Source organism: Durio zibethinus, chromosome 26 (genome assembly GCF_047325235.1).
Source record: "Durio zibethinus cultivar Kanyao isolate XHJ-2024 chromosome 26, ASM4732523v1, whole genome shotgun sequence".
Taxonomy (NCBI): domain Eukaryota; kingdom Viridiplantae; phylum Streptophyta; class Magnoliopsida; order Malvales; family Malvaceae; genus Durio; species Durio zibethinus.
Window position 1 is genome coordinate 5,443,451 of NC_143187.1, and position 18,270 is coordinate 5,461,720.

Genomic DNA, 18,270 nt, shown 5'->3' on the forward strand with positions numbered 1-18,270 from the left:
ACTTTCACCTTTGGCCAAAACCATTAACTAAGCTAAAATAATAGAATCACAATATCAGTAACAATGGCGGTGACCAGATTTTGATCAGACTATTTGGTAGTCTAAGAAATCATTAACATGTTCAATTTTGCTACGGGTCTTAATCTCACCCACCTCAGAAACTCAACCAAGAAATATTATTGATTTCCAAATTTCATGGATAGATACCATAATTATAATTCTATAACTATGTTATACTATTTAAGATTATGAAAGTTTCAGATTCAAGATTCTTAGACAAAGGGAAGCTTCGCAAATCCCAAGTTCTTATCCATCATTCACCAGCATGGTAAAACACAAACCACGAAAGGAACAAAAAAAAAATAGGAAATAAAAAAAAAAAAAAGAAAACTTGAGAGTACCCATGGATCATCTCCCCCCATAGACTACTTGGGTGCAAGTGTCCTTGATCCACCTGAAACTCTTCCTCAAAGACCCTTTCATCTTGCCTTCAACTGCATAAACCTTGTAGCTAGCAACCCTTTTCTTCCTCTGCAGCTCAGGATCATTAAAGCTCCAGCTTTTTGAAGAAGACCCAAAAGAGCTTTTGCTTTTCTTGATCTCAATCTCCTTGCCAAGCTGATTTGGCTGAACGGAATTTGCATAACTGGCACTGTAACACCTCAAGTCTTGCATGTTGCTTGGCCCTCCTCCCTTACCTCCATAGTAACTCTCCATCTGCATCCCTCCATCCCTGTATGATTTGGATCTCAAATCCTCCATAAAAAAATGTACGAAGTTCTAGACAAAGATTGCAAAGTTTTCAAGAATGAAGATGAAGATGTAGCAGTGGAGAAGGAGAAAATAAATATCGTTGGTGGTTTACTTTTATTTGTGGAGTTGTTGATGATGCTATTAGCTGTATTATTTATTAATACAAATTTCCTATTTTCAAATTTTTTTGGGGTAGGGGGAAACAGCTCAAGTGGGCGCCTTTAGTCTTCCAACCATTTCACATGTACCTTTCTTGGAAGGAGTTTGTGAAGAGATGACTGAGACTTGACATTTTCCACTTGAGGCTCACACTATAAGGCAGTTGCAAATTGCATGGGGCAGCTAATCTTGTATGGTCATAGATGGTAACCCGACACGTGTAATGATTAAAAAAAGGCACAGTTTTGAGAGAAATCAGTTTTGATGTTGGAAAGTGATTGAGATTGTCCAAATTTTACAGCACTTGAATTTGTGAATTTTATGAAACTGTTAATGATTTTCTCCATGGTTATGGCTTTTGACTGCAGAGCTTCTGTGGGTCCAATCTGCTGGATAAGTCATCAATTATTTGCAAGAATTACAGTATAGTTACATTGTGAAGTGAAATTTTACTTCTAGATCTCACCCCGTCAGTCACTTCTAGATTCACCATTTAGGAGAGTAGGTTTAGTGATGTATTATTGGAAATGGGGAAAGCCAAATGGACTGAAACTATTTTCACCGTGAAAGTGAAATATTTACTTCAGTCTTCAAAGTGATTGATATCATCATTTAGCATTTAAATGCGGATTAGAATTATTATCATTTGAAATAATGCTGATTAGTATTATTAAAAGCAAAGAAATTAACTTGCTCATATAAGTCAAGTGTTGGTCTCAGAGTCCATAGAAAATTCACCTCTGCATACCTAACTTAATTATTTACAACCAACAAAGTGAAGGTTAACAGTAACTTCTGTTGTCCAGAGTCTGCAAAGTGAAACATGGGGAAATAGACAGACATCTTAGATTGCAATATTAGACAACCAAGTGACCGAGATTAGGTCGGAATATTTGTATTGACCTTACCTAACACTTCTCCATATGCTTTTTGTACAAGGCTACAAGCTTTGGTACAGCTCAGCCAAACCATATATGCAAGAATTTATGAATTTGTTGATAATAAACTTCAGAACCCAACTTTTTCATCACACTTTCCAAGATTGGTTGATCTCACCTCAAGACGATCAGGGGGTTGCAGGGAAATGAAACCTATGAGATGCGGCATCTGAACAGCTGTTCCTAGGGACATCTGGCTCGTGGCATGTTTCACATTGTCCAATCTGGAAGATTAGCAGAAGAATATGGGTTTTATGGGCACCGACATATGATTTTTGTTAAAGGAAAAGCTGCCCAAGAAATTTAGCATCATCGAAGAGGAAAGACAAAGATCAGTGATATGACTCTTCATGGAATATTATCCACAGTTACGCCCTAAATTATTATGCCAGGATTAAAGTAATGGAAACTTGGGGGAGCAATTCCATTGGATAAATGCTTAAGGTGACGCAATTGCTCCATTATTTCGATTATTTAACCACCTGTGGTGCTTCAACGTCCAATACTCTAATCTCACGGACGTCAGTAAAACCATGAGCAAAGCTAACTTCCAAATCTTGCCAGGGAAGAGAATAATGGAAAAGAAAATGAAGAAAAAATCCACCTTAGCGACCAATGTGCTAATATGGTGACGATAAAATCCACCCAAAGCAACAGCCTTCAATAATTCTATATAGCATTGAGGATGAAATACTAGAAGCAAAAGATATACAATCCAAAAAACATTGCTGCTGCATCAAAACTTGAAATAACATAAGCCCACGGCAATGAAGTGGGCAAGACGGGACAATCTTTATGTAGCAATTGTGCAGGACCCATATCATTAAATGGTCAGATGTGTTCAGGAACAACATTTAACTTAAACACGCTAGATGGGAAAAGGAAAAAGAAAAAAGAAAAGAGCGTGGTAAATAGGACTTGCACAACAACAAAACCCCTTGCCTCAACAATCTTCAAAAAGGTAAATCTCATCAAAGGAGATCAGCAACGTTTGATGGCAGCTCCTCGATGACCACATTGTAGAACTTCTGGATGTCAAACAGCATTCTCTCATCTTCTCTAGTCACAAAGTTAATGGCAACACCTTTTCTTCCAAACCTTCCACTTCGTCCAATTCGGTGGAGGTAGTTTTCTGGTTGAGTAGGCAAATCATAGTTTATGACAAGGGAGACTTGCTGCACATCAATACCACGAGCAAGGAGATCAGTAGTGATGAGAACACGAGAAGAACCAGAGCGGAATTCACGCATGATGATGTCACGAGTATTCTGGTCCATGTCTCCATGGGTGGCAGAAACTGTGTGGTCACGACTTCGCATCTTGTCAGTTAACCAGTCAACCTTGCGCCTTGTGTTCACAAAAATGACACTCTGGGTGATGGCCAGCGTCTCATAAAGATCACAGAGAGTTTCAAGCTTCCACTCTTCCTTTTCAACATTCACATGAAACTGCTTTATACCCTCAAGGGTTAGCTCATCACGCTTAACCAAAATTCTCACAGGTTTGTTCATAAATTTCCTAGTAATCTCAAGGGCTTCAGGTGGCATTGTGGCAGAAAATACTCCAACCTGAATCTTGGATGGCAGAAGCTGGAAGATATCGTAAATCTGACAAACAAAACAACAATATTAGAGCAGAAAATATTAAAACCAAAGCTTTCAAAACTCAAAATAATTACAAAGGAATATAACAAGATAAAATAAAAAACCTGATCCTTAAAACCACGGGAAAGCATTTCATCAGCCTCATCCAAGACAAACATTTTAATATAATCTGGACGAAGTGACTGCCTTCTCAACATGTCAAAGACACGACCAGGAGTGCCGACAACAACATGAACACCACTTTGAAGAATCCGCTGATCCTCACGAACACTTGTCCCACCTACACAAGCGTGAACCTTAACACCAAGGTAATCACCAAGTGCCCGCATCACCTTCTCAATCTGTTGTGCCAACTCCCTAGTGGGTGCCAAAACCAGAGCCTGGCATTGGACTACACCATAGTCAAGTTGCTGTAAAATTCCAGAGCAGAATGTTGCTGTCTTCCCAGTTCCAGACTGTGCCTGCTGAATTACATCAAGACCCTTGCAGAATGGAACAATTCCTCTTTGCTGAATTGCAGAAGGCTTCTCGAAACCTTGGAAAATATTTTGGACAAGGGAATAGGGATTCAGCATACATTACAATAAAAAAACATAGAAAAACTATAAATGTCAAAACAAATGACAGACTATGATACTTGAAGAATTTATTAAGTGGACTACAGAATTTATGACTTTTTGTCCAAACTACTACATACCACTACATACCATAGGCATAGATACCCCTCAGAAGGTTCTCTTGAAGTCCCATTGAATCAAAATTCTCATAAACTTCATCATAACTTGTGAAAAAATCATCTCCGTCATTTTTTAACCTGTGCAATTTGCATTTTGACCACATATAAGCATCACCAAGTTGTAAGGCAAATAACATTTTCATTTTTTTTTGTTAAAGAAAAACATATGCAAACAGAGGAAAGTAAGTGGTCTACAAACAAGAAACTTACAACTCACTCATTTTCTGATCATATTGACGAGAATCAAATTGGGATCCTTCTGGTGCCAAGCCTGCCATGACTGTGAGGAGGGAATAAAGAATAAGGCATGTTAAGCATAGTTCGGCTCACCTCCAAATTGATATTATAGCTTTCAGATTATAGATATAACTGGATGCTGATAAAGAAATCAAGATGTTGCATAATAGACAACCACAAAAAAAAAATATACATATATATATATATATAATCTTAATGTTCAAAACTTTTAATGGCATTAAAGGACAAAGCCTTTCAATATTGAGAAAGATGTAACAGAAGAGCCAAACTTGCACACCAAGATAAAGAGAAGCACAAGCATTAACTTCTGATTTAGTGTCTGGATAAGATATACAAAGCAGCAGATGGCTATCTGATATTTTAATCATAAACCCTTTACGTCAGACACCACATTGCCTACCTTCCCAAAATTCACCCAGGGCCAAGCACTTACAAGAGAACTGGATAAGACATTGTTATCACCAAATCTTTAAATATTTCTACATAAGACACATACTGAAGACACTGTCTTCTGATACATAATCATCTTTACCACTGGTTAGTTAACACAAAATTGTTCATATTCTAGGAGAATAAGCAAATACATGCTTTGTTATGCACATAACCATTCTGATGTATACATGGGTTTACGGATGACCACCCACTATTACCATAAAAGCAGTAACATAGCTCGCATGCAGGTTTTTGAAAAAAAAAGGGAGGTGTTAATCCTAAATCCAATCCATGCACTATCGTCCATTCAAACCGTGACAACAAATACACATTTCAGCTCAGACCAAAACATACTTTATTTGCTAAAAATCACCCTCAGAATTACATCAACGCAACAAGTTAAAACTAAACTAACGCCCTAATGTTTTACCTTTACTAAGAACCAATAATTTGCATAGTTAGAGACTAACCACCAAACATCTCACCCAACTAATTGTAAGATTTCAACCCCAAAGCTGGAAGTTACAATATTTACAGTTAAGATCTGTTTACAATCAGAACAAGAAGTAAAAACTTTCTAAAACAGCTCAGATAACTATAACCTTTCCAAATTCCTACTTTTGGTATCTAAAATACAATCCAGGACGAACCCTTTTTTCCCTCTTTTCCTCTTCAACATCCAACAGTTTTTTTTTTTCTTTTGATAAACAAATATGGCAAGTCTAATCTAGCAAAGCTTCAAGCTTATTAATTTTTCAAATCTCAAACTACAAAAAAAGCAATCAACTTTACAAAACAAAACCAAAAATAATTTGTGAACTAATCAATCTCAAAAGCAAAAACCTAAAAACATACAAAGAAAACAGATCAAACCCAGATCCCAAACAGTAAAGCTAATTCAAATAAACATCAAATAAAATTCAACAAAAAACGAAAGCATAGAAACAACAGGAAATCAATCAAACACAAACACACAAAGAAAGAACAATCTAAGAAAAATAAAGAGAGAGAGAGAGAGAGGTAGAGCAACCTTGAAGCAGATTAAGAGAGCAAGAGCAAGAGAAAAAAAAGTGTTCAAGGGAGGCTAGGGGAGATTTGTTGAAGAGAGAGAGAAGAGAAAAACGGGGTAGCTTTAGGAAGCTTTTTCGGTTGAGATTTAGAGAGATAGAGAAAAAGCGAGAGAATTAGGGTTTCCCAAACTCCTCGGATCTGCGCCGTGGAGTTCAAGGAAAAAAACCAACGAGAGGAGTGTTGATAGCTAAGCCAAAGCAAGCCAAATAGCGATCAATCCAAGCGCTGCTGCGCATTGTTTTCTCTTTTAGGTTTTATAAGCCTTTCTACATGTTGCCGTGGCCTTACGACTACTATTTCCACCCGAAATCTATTTTCTCCATTGATTTTCCACTTTTGCCCTCCATTTTCTTCATTTATTACAGTTAGGGGATGTTCTACCCTATTTAGGAAGGAAACTTCATCAGACAAAAAAAAAAAAATATATATATATATATATATATATAGAGAGATAAAATTTACTTGGTTGGCTCATGAAATGTTTTAATTGTTAAGTTCCATTGCATTTTGCAATAAAAAAGTGAAATTTAAAAAAATACAAAATAAACTAAAATAAAAGATATATATTATAACTTAAAATTTTATTATACATTTAAAAATCAAAATTTCATGGTACAATTTAAAATAAAAAATAAAATTATAAATATTGAAATTTAAATTTTAAATTATGACTATCATCATTTAAAAATAATCATATAAAATAATTGAACTAACTTACATATAAATAAGTAATTCACTTTAATTAAAACTTTGCTACTTAAACATTGTAGTTTGCATATTCTTTCTTGTATTCTCACTTTTCATATTCAGTCAAGGAAAAGTTAATCTAAGACTTTAAAAAGAAAGGCATATTTTCAACTTAATAATAAAAAAATATGGCATATTGTCGATATTCGAATAACTATGTAATTGCTCCAAATAAGGGTATAAAAAATTTTTTATTAAAAAAATATCATAATTTGGGAATATGAAAAAGTTGCATTATCGAAGATTTATATTCAAAATCATAATTAAACACTCATTTGATTTTTGAATAAACTCTTACTAAATACGGATTTAAACACTAAAATTAATATCGGTGAATTTTATTAAATACAATAAATAATTTTTATTAAACCTTAAAGATTCGATAAAAATAATTCAATAAAAATTATTATTATTTTTAATTTTATTAAAATTAATTTCATCGTTTATTCAAATCCATCCTAAATTTAGGATGTTAACCTTTTGTCTACGTGCAATGGATATATTTAAAGTTTCAGCTTTGCTGTACTAGATATATACTATTTTGGCTTTTGTTAATGGAATTTGATTAGTCAGCAATGGACAATTCTTCTAACGAAGGGAAGCAAAAGAGGAATTGAAGATAGAGATCAATGGAGCTTTTTGTTACTTTCTTTTTGGGCCTTTCATTATTTTATTTTTATTTAAACTTCCGTCCAAATGACTTGTGCTCTCCACGACTCCACCGACCTCATCCATTATGCTTTTTCATGTGATTTAATTTTAATTTTAATTATTTTTTTGGTGAGGAGATTTTCAATTTTATCTTTAAAATATTCTCTAATAATTGAATATCCAAGCTTTTAAATTATTTTGGGCTTATAAAGTCCATTACGTAGGTCAAATGGGCTACATTAAGCCCAAATGTCACCAACTCCAAACCAAAAGTCCATGAGCAGAAGATGCATACATGATTTGTTGAATCCAATACCCAAAGATTAGATTTTACAATTCATACGATAATATCATAACAATATAATTTGAAAAAAATATATAAAATTAATATAAATTAAAATTTTAATAAAAATTATATATAAATCTATCAAAAATAAAATATATATTTTATGTTTTTTTCCGTTCACACAAATTATATCAATTAATTTTTATATAAAACAAAATATACAATATATAATTTGTTAAAATTTTATGCGATAAAAATATACACGAATTGCAGATCAACTTAAAATTAGTGATTAAAGAATATAAAAATAATTAATAATAAAAGTAAGATAGATATCTATAATTGATTTACAACTATTTTTTAAGTTTCTCTCGTGTTTTTTAGTGGGATATAAAAATAGGATGAAAAAACGACAAAAATATTTATATTGTTATATAGAGAAATTGAGACAACTCCCCAAGTAACATTACTTTTGACCAAAGATAAACATGATGGACGAAAAACAATCATGTCATATATGAGAAAACCAAAATTTGCTTTAAAAATATTCAGATCTACCTATTCCAAGTTCCAAGAATTTGAGGCTTTAAAATCCATGCCTATAACTCCTAAACAAAGAAAATTCACAAAAATCTGTTTGCTTAAATGGCAACATGAGATCTAGAACACTAACCAAGGGTTGCCATGATTCAACCTTACAGCCAATCAACAGCAAACTTTCCCAGAAAATTTTCCATCAACTTGCAGCAGAAAAACAAGCCCAGAAGAGTACAAGACCAAGCTCTGGTGGTTTCAGTGTATGCAATATCCTATGGTTGTAGAGATAATAGTGAAGACTTCCATCACCAGGCCCGAATTTCAGTTCCTTCAAGAAAGATTCATTATGCATGACATCCAACGCATTGTAAACATCAAAGTCTTTCTGTTTTGCCACAATAAGAGCATCATTCATCAACTGAAGCAGAGGGGTCTTCGTAGAAATGTTATAATACGAATATGCTGCTTTCAAAGTTGAATAATTCTGGTTCCCAGGATCGACGAGGGAAGTGCATAGAAACTGCAGAAATCAGTAATCTCATGAGTCTCAGAGCTTTCAACAATATAACTATCCACAACACCCTCAGTAGGAAGAAGCCAATGCTCCACGTCATGTTCATTGAAATGAGGCGCAACCACAAACTGGCTTAAATAATTCGTAAGTAGTCGTGCAATTGCAGGAACATCATGAAGCCCCATTTTCCTGAACCCTAGTGTAACCGTTGATTCAGGTAACTTGTAAAGCTTAATTGGCCGACTCATTGTCATCCTTGGACCAAGTCTAGAAAACCCAACTTCAATCAGCTTAATTGGATTCAAAGATCCATGCCAATATTGACAAAAAGTTATTGGTGTTGGAATAACAATTCCAGCAGCATATGCTGCTTGCCAGATATTCTCTAAGTGAACCCTCCTTGTCACCTCTTTAACCATGACAGGAGCAAGCCTTTTTGACCTAAGCTTCTTAACACGCAGAAAATTAACCTCTGCCATGGTAAAAATTTAATCACGGCCCTGGATTCTTGCTGGAAACCTGAAATGCAAGCAGCTAACTTCTTTGAATTTTTGACACGGACAACAATGTATCAGCTCTTAAAATAAACAGGAGGGCAAAGAGCCCAAAGTAGAAACTCCTTTGAATAGTTATATCTAAACATGTTCTCATCATCCTCTACGTAGTTATTTGCCAGAAGGTTGTAAACCTCATTGCACATCTCATCAGAGTCGATATCACAAGTGACCCATTCATACATGATTGGAAGATTGTATGGTTCCTGCTTGACTTCAGATAAAGGTGTTGGAGCTTCGGTAGGGCCTTCAGGCAAACTAGTGCCTCCCAAGTCTTTGAATTGCGCAACAGGCTGAGATTCCCAAAACTTGTGTCTCCTCTCGAGGCCAAGCGACTCTTGCACCTTTTGAGATAGGGCAAGATTGTATGGTTCCTGCTTGACTTCAGACAAAGGTGTTGGAGCTTCGGTAGGGCCTTCAGGCAAACTAGTGCCTCCCAAGTCTTTGAATTGCGCAACAGGCTGAGATTCCCAAAACTTGTGTCTCCTCTCGAGGCCAAGCGACTCTTGCACCTTTTGAGATAGGGCAACGACTGCAAGATCACTCTCGGAAGGTGCATTTTTAGGGTTCGAGGTTTCTTCAGGTGAACCAGAAAGATGCGTTGCTATCAACCATTATGAATAACTCTCAAAGGCAGCCTGAAAGGTAACAAAGTCTACAAGTTCTCAATAAATTAAAATGTTTGTTTTACATTTGTTTCTCTCCTGTGAGAAAAATAATGAAAACTTAACTCACTACTCGGAAAGCATATGCATGACAGGAAGGATCTTCACTATTACATGTTCTTTCTTTTCTTTTCTTTTTTTTTTGCCTTTTTCAAGAGAAGAGAACCAAAGCTTTTCACTTCCCAGACATCAAAACACAATAAATCATAATATTTCCATTCTCATCTTTTTATCAAATGAATGGAGAAAGATGGAAAATCCAATTATAGTAAGTGAACAAAGAACAGTGAAGATAAACAAGGAAATTAGCTTAAAACTTCATTAATCTTAATTACAAATCCCTAATACTCATATTGGTTCATGAAGAGGACACCCATATTCCTAAAATTTTCCTTTTTTTCCTTTTACATTTGAAATTTAAATCCAAAAACAAAAGATTTATCAAATTTTCCTTCTCTGTTTTCTACAATACTCAATGTTGTCAGTAACCAAAACGTATGTCAGTAACCAAAAGTAAGTAAAAAAAATTGTGAATACAATTGCTATTAGTTAAGAAATGAAGAAAAGACATATTTGATTACTTAAAGCAGCATACTTGAATCAAAGAAATATCAATTCTTTTATTAAAAAAAAGATTTGTTTTCTTTTACGTACCTTTATTTTCTCATCAACCAAAAAGGGTCTGGAAAGTGAAAACCATGCAAATGCAGATAACCAAACAGAAATCAGATAATTACCTAATATTAGCGGAAAAGGGAATAAAATGCAAAAAAAAAAAAAACCCCCAAAATTTTAGGATTCAAATCAAATGGAAGCAGAGATCTGAGACTTTTGAAGCTTGTTCTTGAGAGAGAGCATATGGAATTTCGAAATAGTAGAAGAAAGAGTGTAAACAGAGCGACAATCTTTGCAGTTCAATATTTGGGTAAAATTTAAAAACCGTAAAATGCAGAAAACACCCTTATCATTGCTTAACTCCGTCAAAATTTTCTGGAATCACCGTTAACTTCCCGTGCATGTCACGTGACATATATTTTTCTCTTGATAAACATTCCCCACTTTTCGCAGCTTCTTCTACCCAAGGAAGTTATGGATCTCGATGGATTTGCTGCGGTTAGCGATGAAGACGTTGATTGGAAACTAAGCTTACCCCTGGGGCCTGGGGCCTGGGGCCTGGGGCATTGCTCATTCTTCCAATGGATTTTTTTTTTTGGCACAAAAGAAAGGAAGGGAAAGAAGAGAAAACCAAATGTGAAGACTTAGAATAATTTGGCTTTAGATCAAAATTATAAAGAATTTTCATGATAAGAATGTATTGGCTTTGAGACTCGGGAGCTAACGCTGCTGGCAAACCAGCTACTCGCCATTTTTCAGCATCCTCTGTCGAGCTAACCCACCGGCCAGTTAACTCACCTATGGCTATTGGCCTTCAATCAGGGCTTGATAAACTAGAGCAACTGAAATAAAACGGCAAAAGGTAACTTTTATCAGGTCCTGAGGATTGGTGAAACTGAGCATGCTTCTTCTTCAGCAGGCAAATTCCTGCGTAGCTTAATCCCCATCCTAGTATCCATTGATAAGTAGGTTCTTCATTGTGCCACATAAAGCCATGGGAGTAAGAAAGTTTATTCAGTATATAACTCTAAAATGTACATTCCCCTAAGGCCTAATCCACTGTCTCCAAAAGTCAAAACTAGTTTCCACTCTCAATATAATGGGCTAATTGTACAATAACTATAGATTCATCATTGATCTTGGATGGAAATAATTTCCAATGCATTTCAACACAATGGCGATGCATTGATTCACATGATCAACGGATTTACATACAAACAGATTCCAAAAATTATGAAGGAAAGACTCCTATCACTTACATCCTAAGAAGCTAAGACTCAAGCCAATAGAACAACTTCACCTCGTGAACCTGCAACAGCACCGGAAAGAAAATATAATTAGGTTCCAGGATACAAGAAAAACATATGCTACTAATTTAAGTAGGTATAGCCCAAGAAAAGAGTAGATATGTGTAATTTGACATACATTGTTCATAGATTTCTTTCACAAGCTGTAGCATTGAATCAGTATCTTCTGCCATTTTTGAGACTCTTTCCGCCTCCTTAACTGCTTCAGCAGCTAAAAACGATTTATTTTCTGCTTCAGCAACTTTATAGGCAGCTGTAAGTGCTGCTTCTTCCACTGTTTCACCAGAACTTACTGCACCAGAATTCTGCCGTAACCTAATATCTTTTTGTTTAAGGGTAGTTGTTTTTGTTACCATCAAGGCATCTTTTCTGATCTTATAGCAATTTTGTATCTGCATTGGATGGTTTTGACATGAGTGAGAAAATGCCATTCAGATACGTAAGCTTTAAGAACATCCATCAGAAAATCGCTGTTTCCATTAAATCATTCTACAATGCAATACAACATCAAAACTCTTGCATATAATCACTACTTGTTGTATCTCCTATGATCAAGGATGCTAGCAAATTATCACCATAATTGATTTGCTAGAACTCGTATTTTAAATATATATAAATAATAGGAGTGCTTCAAAATTGGAGTCAAAAGCTTTGTCTTCTTTAAAGAAATTGGAGAATTAAAAGTCCATTTATAGATTCTGTGAAAAGGTGGCCATGGTGACTATTCTGGGGTTCAATCTAGAGACTCTTATTCGGTTAAACTATTATGAATGTGCTGTGCAGAAAAAAAATTTAAAACTTGAATAATTTAAATATGTTCTCTGTCCTTTCCTGCAACTTTAAAAGTTTAGATTAGCATGGGAATATGTTGGTATGAAAGCATTCAATGCATTGCAAAACTCAAGCAGCAGATCATACATTGAAGCAATTTGTCATCATCTTTAGCCATAATCCAGAAGATTAAAAAAAAAAAAGGGTGAAACCATCAATCATGAAGTAAGGTAAGTTATTCAATTGTAGCATCATAATTACCTTTTCCAGCTTGCCTTGAGAAACAAGTCTTCTCAGCCTAGAACTTAGTAACCTTCTAAAATTTGGTGGAACCTCATGCCTTGGCTGCAGCATTTGAATCAAATAAGTTAAACATCAATATTTCCAAACATGCATAATGATGACTGGTTCTAACACGCACAAAAAAAGAGTACAGCCATCCCAAGATAAAACATGCATATCCAATTTCACAATTTAAAGGAAAGAACGATGTGATGTGCCTGTAGAAGTGAATTATTAAACTGAAATTTACTCTTGAAGATAAAAATTCATTTTTTAGGATGCAGCTTTCATATAAGAGGAAGAAATACCTAAAGTGTAAGGAAGGAATCTATTAAAGGTCTCGTTGAAATGGCGCTTGACAAAATTTTCGCTTGCTTGGCCATTTCCTTCAGAGATCCCCATCCAGATGATAGGTTCCAACAATGGCGTATTGAGAAAATTGTTTCTAACATTACTAAATACAACCTCATATTAGCTGCACGCTAGAGATTACCCAACTCCAGAAAAACACCTAAAATTCTTGAACCTTGTCTTCTATTCTAAATTAATAGGACAGATATACTTGTTAACATTCAGCATGTTAGGATTAGGGTCATGTTGTGAACTCATCCAATGAATTGTTGGGTAACTGTGGATATGAAATTTAGGGAACTCTCAGCGTTTATGAGGACAATTTACAATTGTAACCCTGATCTAAACTTTTGTGCACAATAATGGTTGCTTGCTACTTGCTAGGATTTAGATATTGCAACTATCTCTTCTGATTTTTTGCTTTCTAGGTTAAGCCAAATTTGGCTTTCTTCTCATCAATAGACCTCAAAGAGGTCCTCAAACAAAAGCAAGAAACCTTCTATTCCAAGCAACAATTCCATGCCTGATAAACATAAGAAACACACAAGAATTGCAACTAAAAAGAGGGAGGAAAGAAAAAGAAGCAACAAAATCCATCTCACCTCAATGTAGCTTATAATTGCACTAATATCAGATCCATTTGCATCTTTAATAGTTGAAAGGGCTTCAAAAATCATTGTGTTATACCTGGTAAAAAAAAAAAGAGAGAAATAGTATCAAGTACCCAATTACAAAGGGCAAAAATCTCTGCATATTAAGAAATAAATGAAAGAGAATAAACTAATCATATAAAATGGTGAGCTAGTCAACTTGCAAGTTAAGGCAATGCAGCATCAATTTTGGAAAACACAAAAATTATGTAAAATCAAAAATTGAAATTCAACTTAAACTTGCTAATACTTGACATCATCAAACTTAATTATCTAAGACTTAGATGACAAAAAATAAACATTTTTATCAACAGAAAAAGGAAGTCGGATTGTAAAGCAAACCAGGATATAAAACCTTCATTCATAGCATGAGATGTTTCAAATTTCTAGTTGACCATGGAAAACCAATTAAAAATAAAATTCTTTTGACTTCCAAACAGCTTATGGGAATTGGGATGTCCTCTGCTTGGTTCCACTTCTAACATCATATTTACGAGAAGATCAGTCATCAACAAATAAGACTTTTGAATACCGAACAGAAAGAATAGATATACAAACCTAGGAGCATTCTTCCCATCTAAGGTGCTGTTTGAAGGATCACCCACGGCAGTATCAGCAGTTACATTGTGCGCACGTGAAGCAGCTGGAGCAGAATTGGGAGTGTTGGAAAGGGAAGCAACAATGGCTTTTACCTTGGGTGCTCTTGATTTGTCTCTGGAGCCTTGAGAAGTACTAACACTTAAATTCCGCCATTTATCCTGCCAATGAGAGGGAAAAAAAAAAATGAGAAAACCATATACATTGACAACAAAAGAGGAGGCTATGAATTAATTAAAATTCACTGAAACCAAGCATCAAACTATGAAAATGGATGACAAGTATTAGACAAACACTTTATCTTTCCTTTGAGTTTTAACAGACATTTTTATCTTTTGCCACAATTACCTCCATTGAATTTTCATCATGACCAAGGCCTCTATAGCCTTATATTGAACCTACTACAAATTCTTAAACTCTTCCAAAACACGAAAAAAGCTTAAATATATATGATATCATGCTTAACACGAAATTAGGATTGACTGTTTGGTAGTTTAAACGCCTGCATTGTACAAATAATCCAAATTTTCTTTCAATTTAATCAGCCACCAATTCAATTTTAGACAAACTCACATCTAGGGTTTCTCAATGTAAATAGCAGCTTAAGTAAAATAATGTGAATAAGAAAAAATTTGTACTAATCACAAAATAATCCCTACAACGAAACAAGAAAACTGAGCAAATATAACATTTAAAGAAAAACTATTAAGAAGAAAAGGGGAACCTTGAGGTCAATGTTGGAACGATTAGTGAGGCAAGGGGCAAAGTCGGGATCTTTAAGGATGTTCTTCCACTTGCCAGGGCCGTGTTTGGCGACTCCGGCTAGAAGCGCCTCCTCTTCCTCCGGCGTCCATTTTTGTTTCTGATTTCCCATTCTACCCCTTCTGGCTCTGTGTGTCTCTCCCTCGCTGCTGTAACCCTAAAAACTCTATTTTGGTGTGTAGCTTCTGATATAAAGATCTTTCCTTGTAATTTTATGGGGTTTTTTCTTTTTTTATGTAGACAAAAAATAAAACTCCTGTTTTTGGCTCCCGCCCCCTAAAAGTCCAACAACTCTCACCTCAATTTCGCCCCCCCCCCCCCCTTTTAATGGCAAAAATTGCCTTGTCTTTTCATCAATAACTAAAATAAAGGATTAAACAAATTAAAGCATTTCTTTTTTGTTTATGATTTTTTTTTGGCACTTTGACATATGTGAAAAAAGATACAAACAAATTAAATCAAAATAAAGAGAAAATAAAAATGATAAAATTATGATTTCCAACATTAGTAATGAAACGAATTGAAAGTGCCTTATACGGTTTAGATATTAAATATTTTTTTTATAATTTATTTGCATACATTTTCTTTTTTAAATAAATACAATTTTGTTCGTTATTTGTTAAAATTTGTATAATTAATTTTTAAAAATTTATAATTTTATGATTTTATAAAAAATAATAATTAAAGTTGAGTTTATTCAAAAAACCAATAAAGGACAAATAATGAGGCAAATTAATTATATTTTTAACATAAACAAACTTTTCAAATAATTATAAAAAATTTCTCAAAAATAAAATCTTGACTTGTTCTGAATTTTCTTAAAAAGAAATTAAAGTAAAACAAAATTTACAATATTTATTAAAATAATTGTAAATATCATTAGAGTAATATTTAATTTCATACATGAATTAATTTAATTATTTAATTTACATATTTGATCGAATTCGATTCAAATTTTGAACAAAAATTTTAAATTAAAACTTTGATTCGAAATATTAAATTATTAATAAATATATTTTTAATTTAAAATATATAAATATTAATATTTTAATAAATTTTAATATTTCATTATTTTTAAATCTTTTAATCTCTAAGCTCAACAAAACATCCACAAAACAAAACCCAACAAATCGGACCAAACCTTAAACAAGACTTTTAAAAAGGTTGACCAAACTTAATTCGGTCCATGAACATCCCTAAGCCAGTGCCTATAAAACGCACCGAATTGGCGCCACCAATAAGCTAACATACGGACCTTTGGGTCGGATCTCTCAAGTTCTTATTATTTTCTGCGGTCCTACCAAAACAAAAATTCTTTTCGTCGGCACTTCCCATGCAGTTGCGCTAGCACCAGGGTCAGAACCCAGAAGCTTCTACCTAATTATCAAACGGGAAAGGTGTAACCTTCGTTCATAATGCTGATGCTCCAGTGTTTGCTTTGAGATGAAATTTAGATTTGTTTGTAATTATCAAACGTACATTAGAATGGACTTTAATTTATTGTTTGTGTAAAATCAGAGGACAAGTGTATTATTGCTACATTTATTATTTTTTTTTGGAATGCCAATTTGAGTACGAAAGAATGATGGGTTTTTTCTTGATTGTTCTTTGAAGTTTTCTATGATAAAAAATTATAGGAATTATTATTAGGGTTACTTCGAGGTGGAGGTTTTTGATTTTGGGTTCTTTCTTGAGCCTTTGCCCGTTTGAGCTTTTGTTCTATCAGTTATGAAATGTGCGAAGATTTGAAGCTAAGAATTGCTTGCTGTTGATTTTATGCATAAAAATTGTCATGATTTTTGTTTAATTGGGTATGTATGAGTCTCTAGATGTTAGTTGGGGGTTCACCAATCATACTATATCTGTTTTCAAACCCTTAAGATTGCATTAGTTGAAGCTTTGGTTTCGACTCATCGGGATAAAGATAAATGTGCAATGGAAAATATTGGGTTAGATTTGTTAGAATTTGCCAAATGCTTGATGCATGATCCATTTTAATATTTTGTGTTTGAGAGTGCAGAATAATGATTTCTTGTTGAATAGAGGTCTTGAAGTTAGGTTTTAACACGAGTCTAAACCATAGGGGAATGCTTTTTGAAGTATCATTTTGATTTTTCAGAGTTTTCTAGCGTCATGTACTGTGTCTTCTTACTTTAAAGATTCTGGTTTCAGTTGAAGTAGCTTTATTTTCTCTTTCCTTTCTATTATAGTTGCGCAATGTTTCTCAAGGTGAAATTGACATGGAATGTCGTAGGCCCTGCTAAAGGCTTGTATGCCAAGGGTTTGATGCTGCAACGGTCTATAGCAACCTCCCTGGTGGATGACTTCGCTGAGGAGGGGGCGACGGAAGATATAGGTTATTTGATGGCTGTCAAACCTTGGAGAGCAATGGAGAGGGTAAAGTTCAGAATAAAGGGAATGTGGTTTTCCCTGTGGTTTTCACTGGAGTCACCTTCAAAATATTTAGTGGAGAGATTATGGAGGACTGGTCCTGTTGATAACATCCATCTTTCTGGCTTGAAAATGCCTAATTATCATTACACACCTGGGGAGAATCCTGCCTTCGCGTCAATAATAAGCATTCAAAGATTGAGACGGATGTCATTATCCGGTTCACTGTGATTGCAACTAAGTGGATGGAGCTAGATAGACAATTACAGGCATTAGTGAAGTTGGAAGGCAACTATCTTGGACCAGTTTCTTCCCCGTAACATTATTTAACCTGTCCTGTATATGCAATTCTAAGATTGTTGATGTTCAATATGGGTTGCTTATTCCAGTAATTATTGTAAATCCATGGCTCCTATCGAGGAAATAGGTAACTAACTTGTTCAGAATTTGTTTCTTCCTCTCCCTTGCAACTGGTACATGCAAAGCTATTTCTCACTGGCCGCTGATTAGCTTTTATCTCAGGCACCAGGCTCTGCTATTCTCTCCTAGTTGATTAGCATAATATGAAAGAAAAGGAAAAGATCATGGCCCATTTCAATCATGGATCCCACTTCAATCTGGCTTTATAGAATTTTTATT

The 18,270-nt window shown here is 34.5% G+C and overlaps 3 protein-coding genes, 1 long non-coding RNA gene, 1 other non-coding gene and 1 pseudogene across 6 annotated transcripts; 1 reads left to right on the plus strand and 5 right to left on the minus strand.

Moving 5' to 3' along the window:
- Nucleotides 1-191: 191 nt before the first annotated feature.
- LOC111274656 (uncharacterized) lies at nt 192-897 on the minus strand. The gene has a single exon (XM_022859445.2). The coding sequence runs from the start codon at nt 760-762 to the stop codon at nt 409-411; it is 354 nt and encodes a 117-aa protein (XP_022715180.2). The 5' UTR covers nt 763-897; the 3' UTR covers nt 192-408.
- A 1,612-nt stretch (nt 898-2,509) lies between these two features.
- Nucleotides 2,510-6,178, minus strand: LOC111274655 (eukaryotic initiation factor 4A-1). Of its 2 annotated transcripts, none has more exons than XM_022859443.2 (5): nt 5,911-6,178; nt 4,401-4,470; nt 4,162-4,268; nt 3,559-3,989; nt 2,510-3,457 (listed from the first exon to the last, which is right to left on the minus strand). In XM_022859443.2, exons 2-5 carry the CDS (start codon nt 4,466-4,468, stop codon nt 2,822-2,824), a joined length of 1,242 nt encoding a protein of 413 aa, XP_022715178.2. In that variant the 5' UTR covers nt 4,469-4,470; nt 5,911-6,178; the 3' UTR covers nt 2,510-2,821. The 2 variants fall into 2 exon arrangements, with proteins under 2 accessions (XP_022715178.2, XP_089612118.1); XM_089755992.1 differs by having other exon boundaries at nt 4,152-4,268.
- On the minus strand, nt 4,696-4,809 carry LOC149511261 (small nucleolar RNA snoR98). Its single transcript, XR_016334458.1, has one exon. It is a non-coding gene; the product is annotated as a small nucleolar RNA snoR98 (small nucleolar RNA).
- A 1,085-nt stretch (nt 6,179-7,263) lies between the features above and the next one.
- On the minus strand, nt 7,264-9,994 carry LOC111318615 (glycylpeptide N-tetradecanoyltransferase 1-like; annotated as a pseudogene).
- A 1,527-nt stretch (nt 9,995-11,521) lies between these two features.
- Nucleotides 11,522-15,536, minus strand: LOC111274657 (telomere repeat-binding factor 4-like). The gene is made up of 6 exons (XM_022859446.2): nt 15,203-15,536; nt 14,440-14,639; nt 13,834-13,918; nt 12,860-12,943; nt 11,946-12,219; nt 11,522-11,829 (listed from the first exon to the last, which is right to left on the minus strand). The coding sequence occupies exons 1-6, from the start codon at nt 15,350-15,352 to the stop codon at nt 11,798-11,800; spliced, it is 825 nt and encodes a 274-aa protein (XP_022715181.2). The 5' UTR covers nt 15,353-15,536; the 3' UTR covers nt 11,522-11,797.
- Nucleotides 15,537-16,497: 961 nt separating this feature from the next.
- Nucleotides 16,498-18,126, plus strand: LOC111318616 (uncharacterized). Its single transcript, XR_002693661.2, has 2 exons — nt 16,498-16,637; nt 17,495-18,126. It is a non-coding gene; the product is annotated as an uncharacterized LOC111318616 (long non-coding RNA).
- Nucleotides 18,127-18,270: the final 144 nt, after the last annotated feature.

Excerpts from the sequence above, each read along its gene's own strand:
- LOC111274655 (XM_022859443.2), bottom strand. The coding sequence starts at position 4,468 with ATGGCAGGCTTGGCACCAGAAGGATCCCAATTTGATTCTCGTCAATAT. Across the intron at positions 4,269-4,400 it reads GATCAGAAAATGAGTGAGTT|GTTAAAAAATGACGGAGATG; the intron begins GTAAGTTTCTTG and ends CAAATTGCACAG. Across the intron at positions 3,458-3,558 it reads CCCGTGGTTTTAAGGATCAG|ATTTACGATATCTTCCAGCT; the intron begins GTTTTTTATTTT and ends TTTGTTTGTCAG.
- LOC111274656 (XM_022859445.2), bottom strand. The coding sequence starts at position 762 with ATGGAGGATTTGAGATCCAAATCATACAGGGATGGAGGGATGCAGATG.
- LOC111274657 (XM_022859446.2), bottom strand. The coding sequence starts at position 15,352 with ATGGGAAATCAGAAACAAAAATGGACGCCGGAGGAAGAGGAGGCGCTT. Across the intron at positions 12,944-13,833 it reads CAATTATAAGCTACATTGAG|CCAAGGCATGAGGTTCCACC; the intron begins GTGAGATGGATT and ends CAAATGCTGCAG. Across the intron at positions 12,220-12,859 it reads CTCAAGGCAAGCTGGAAAAG|ATACAAAATTGCTATAAGAT; the intron begins GTAATTATGATG and ends CATCCAATGCAG.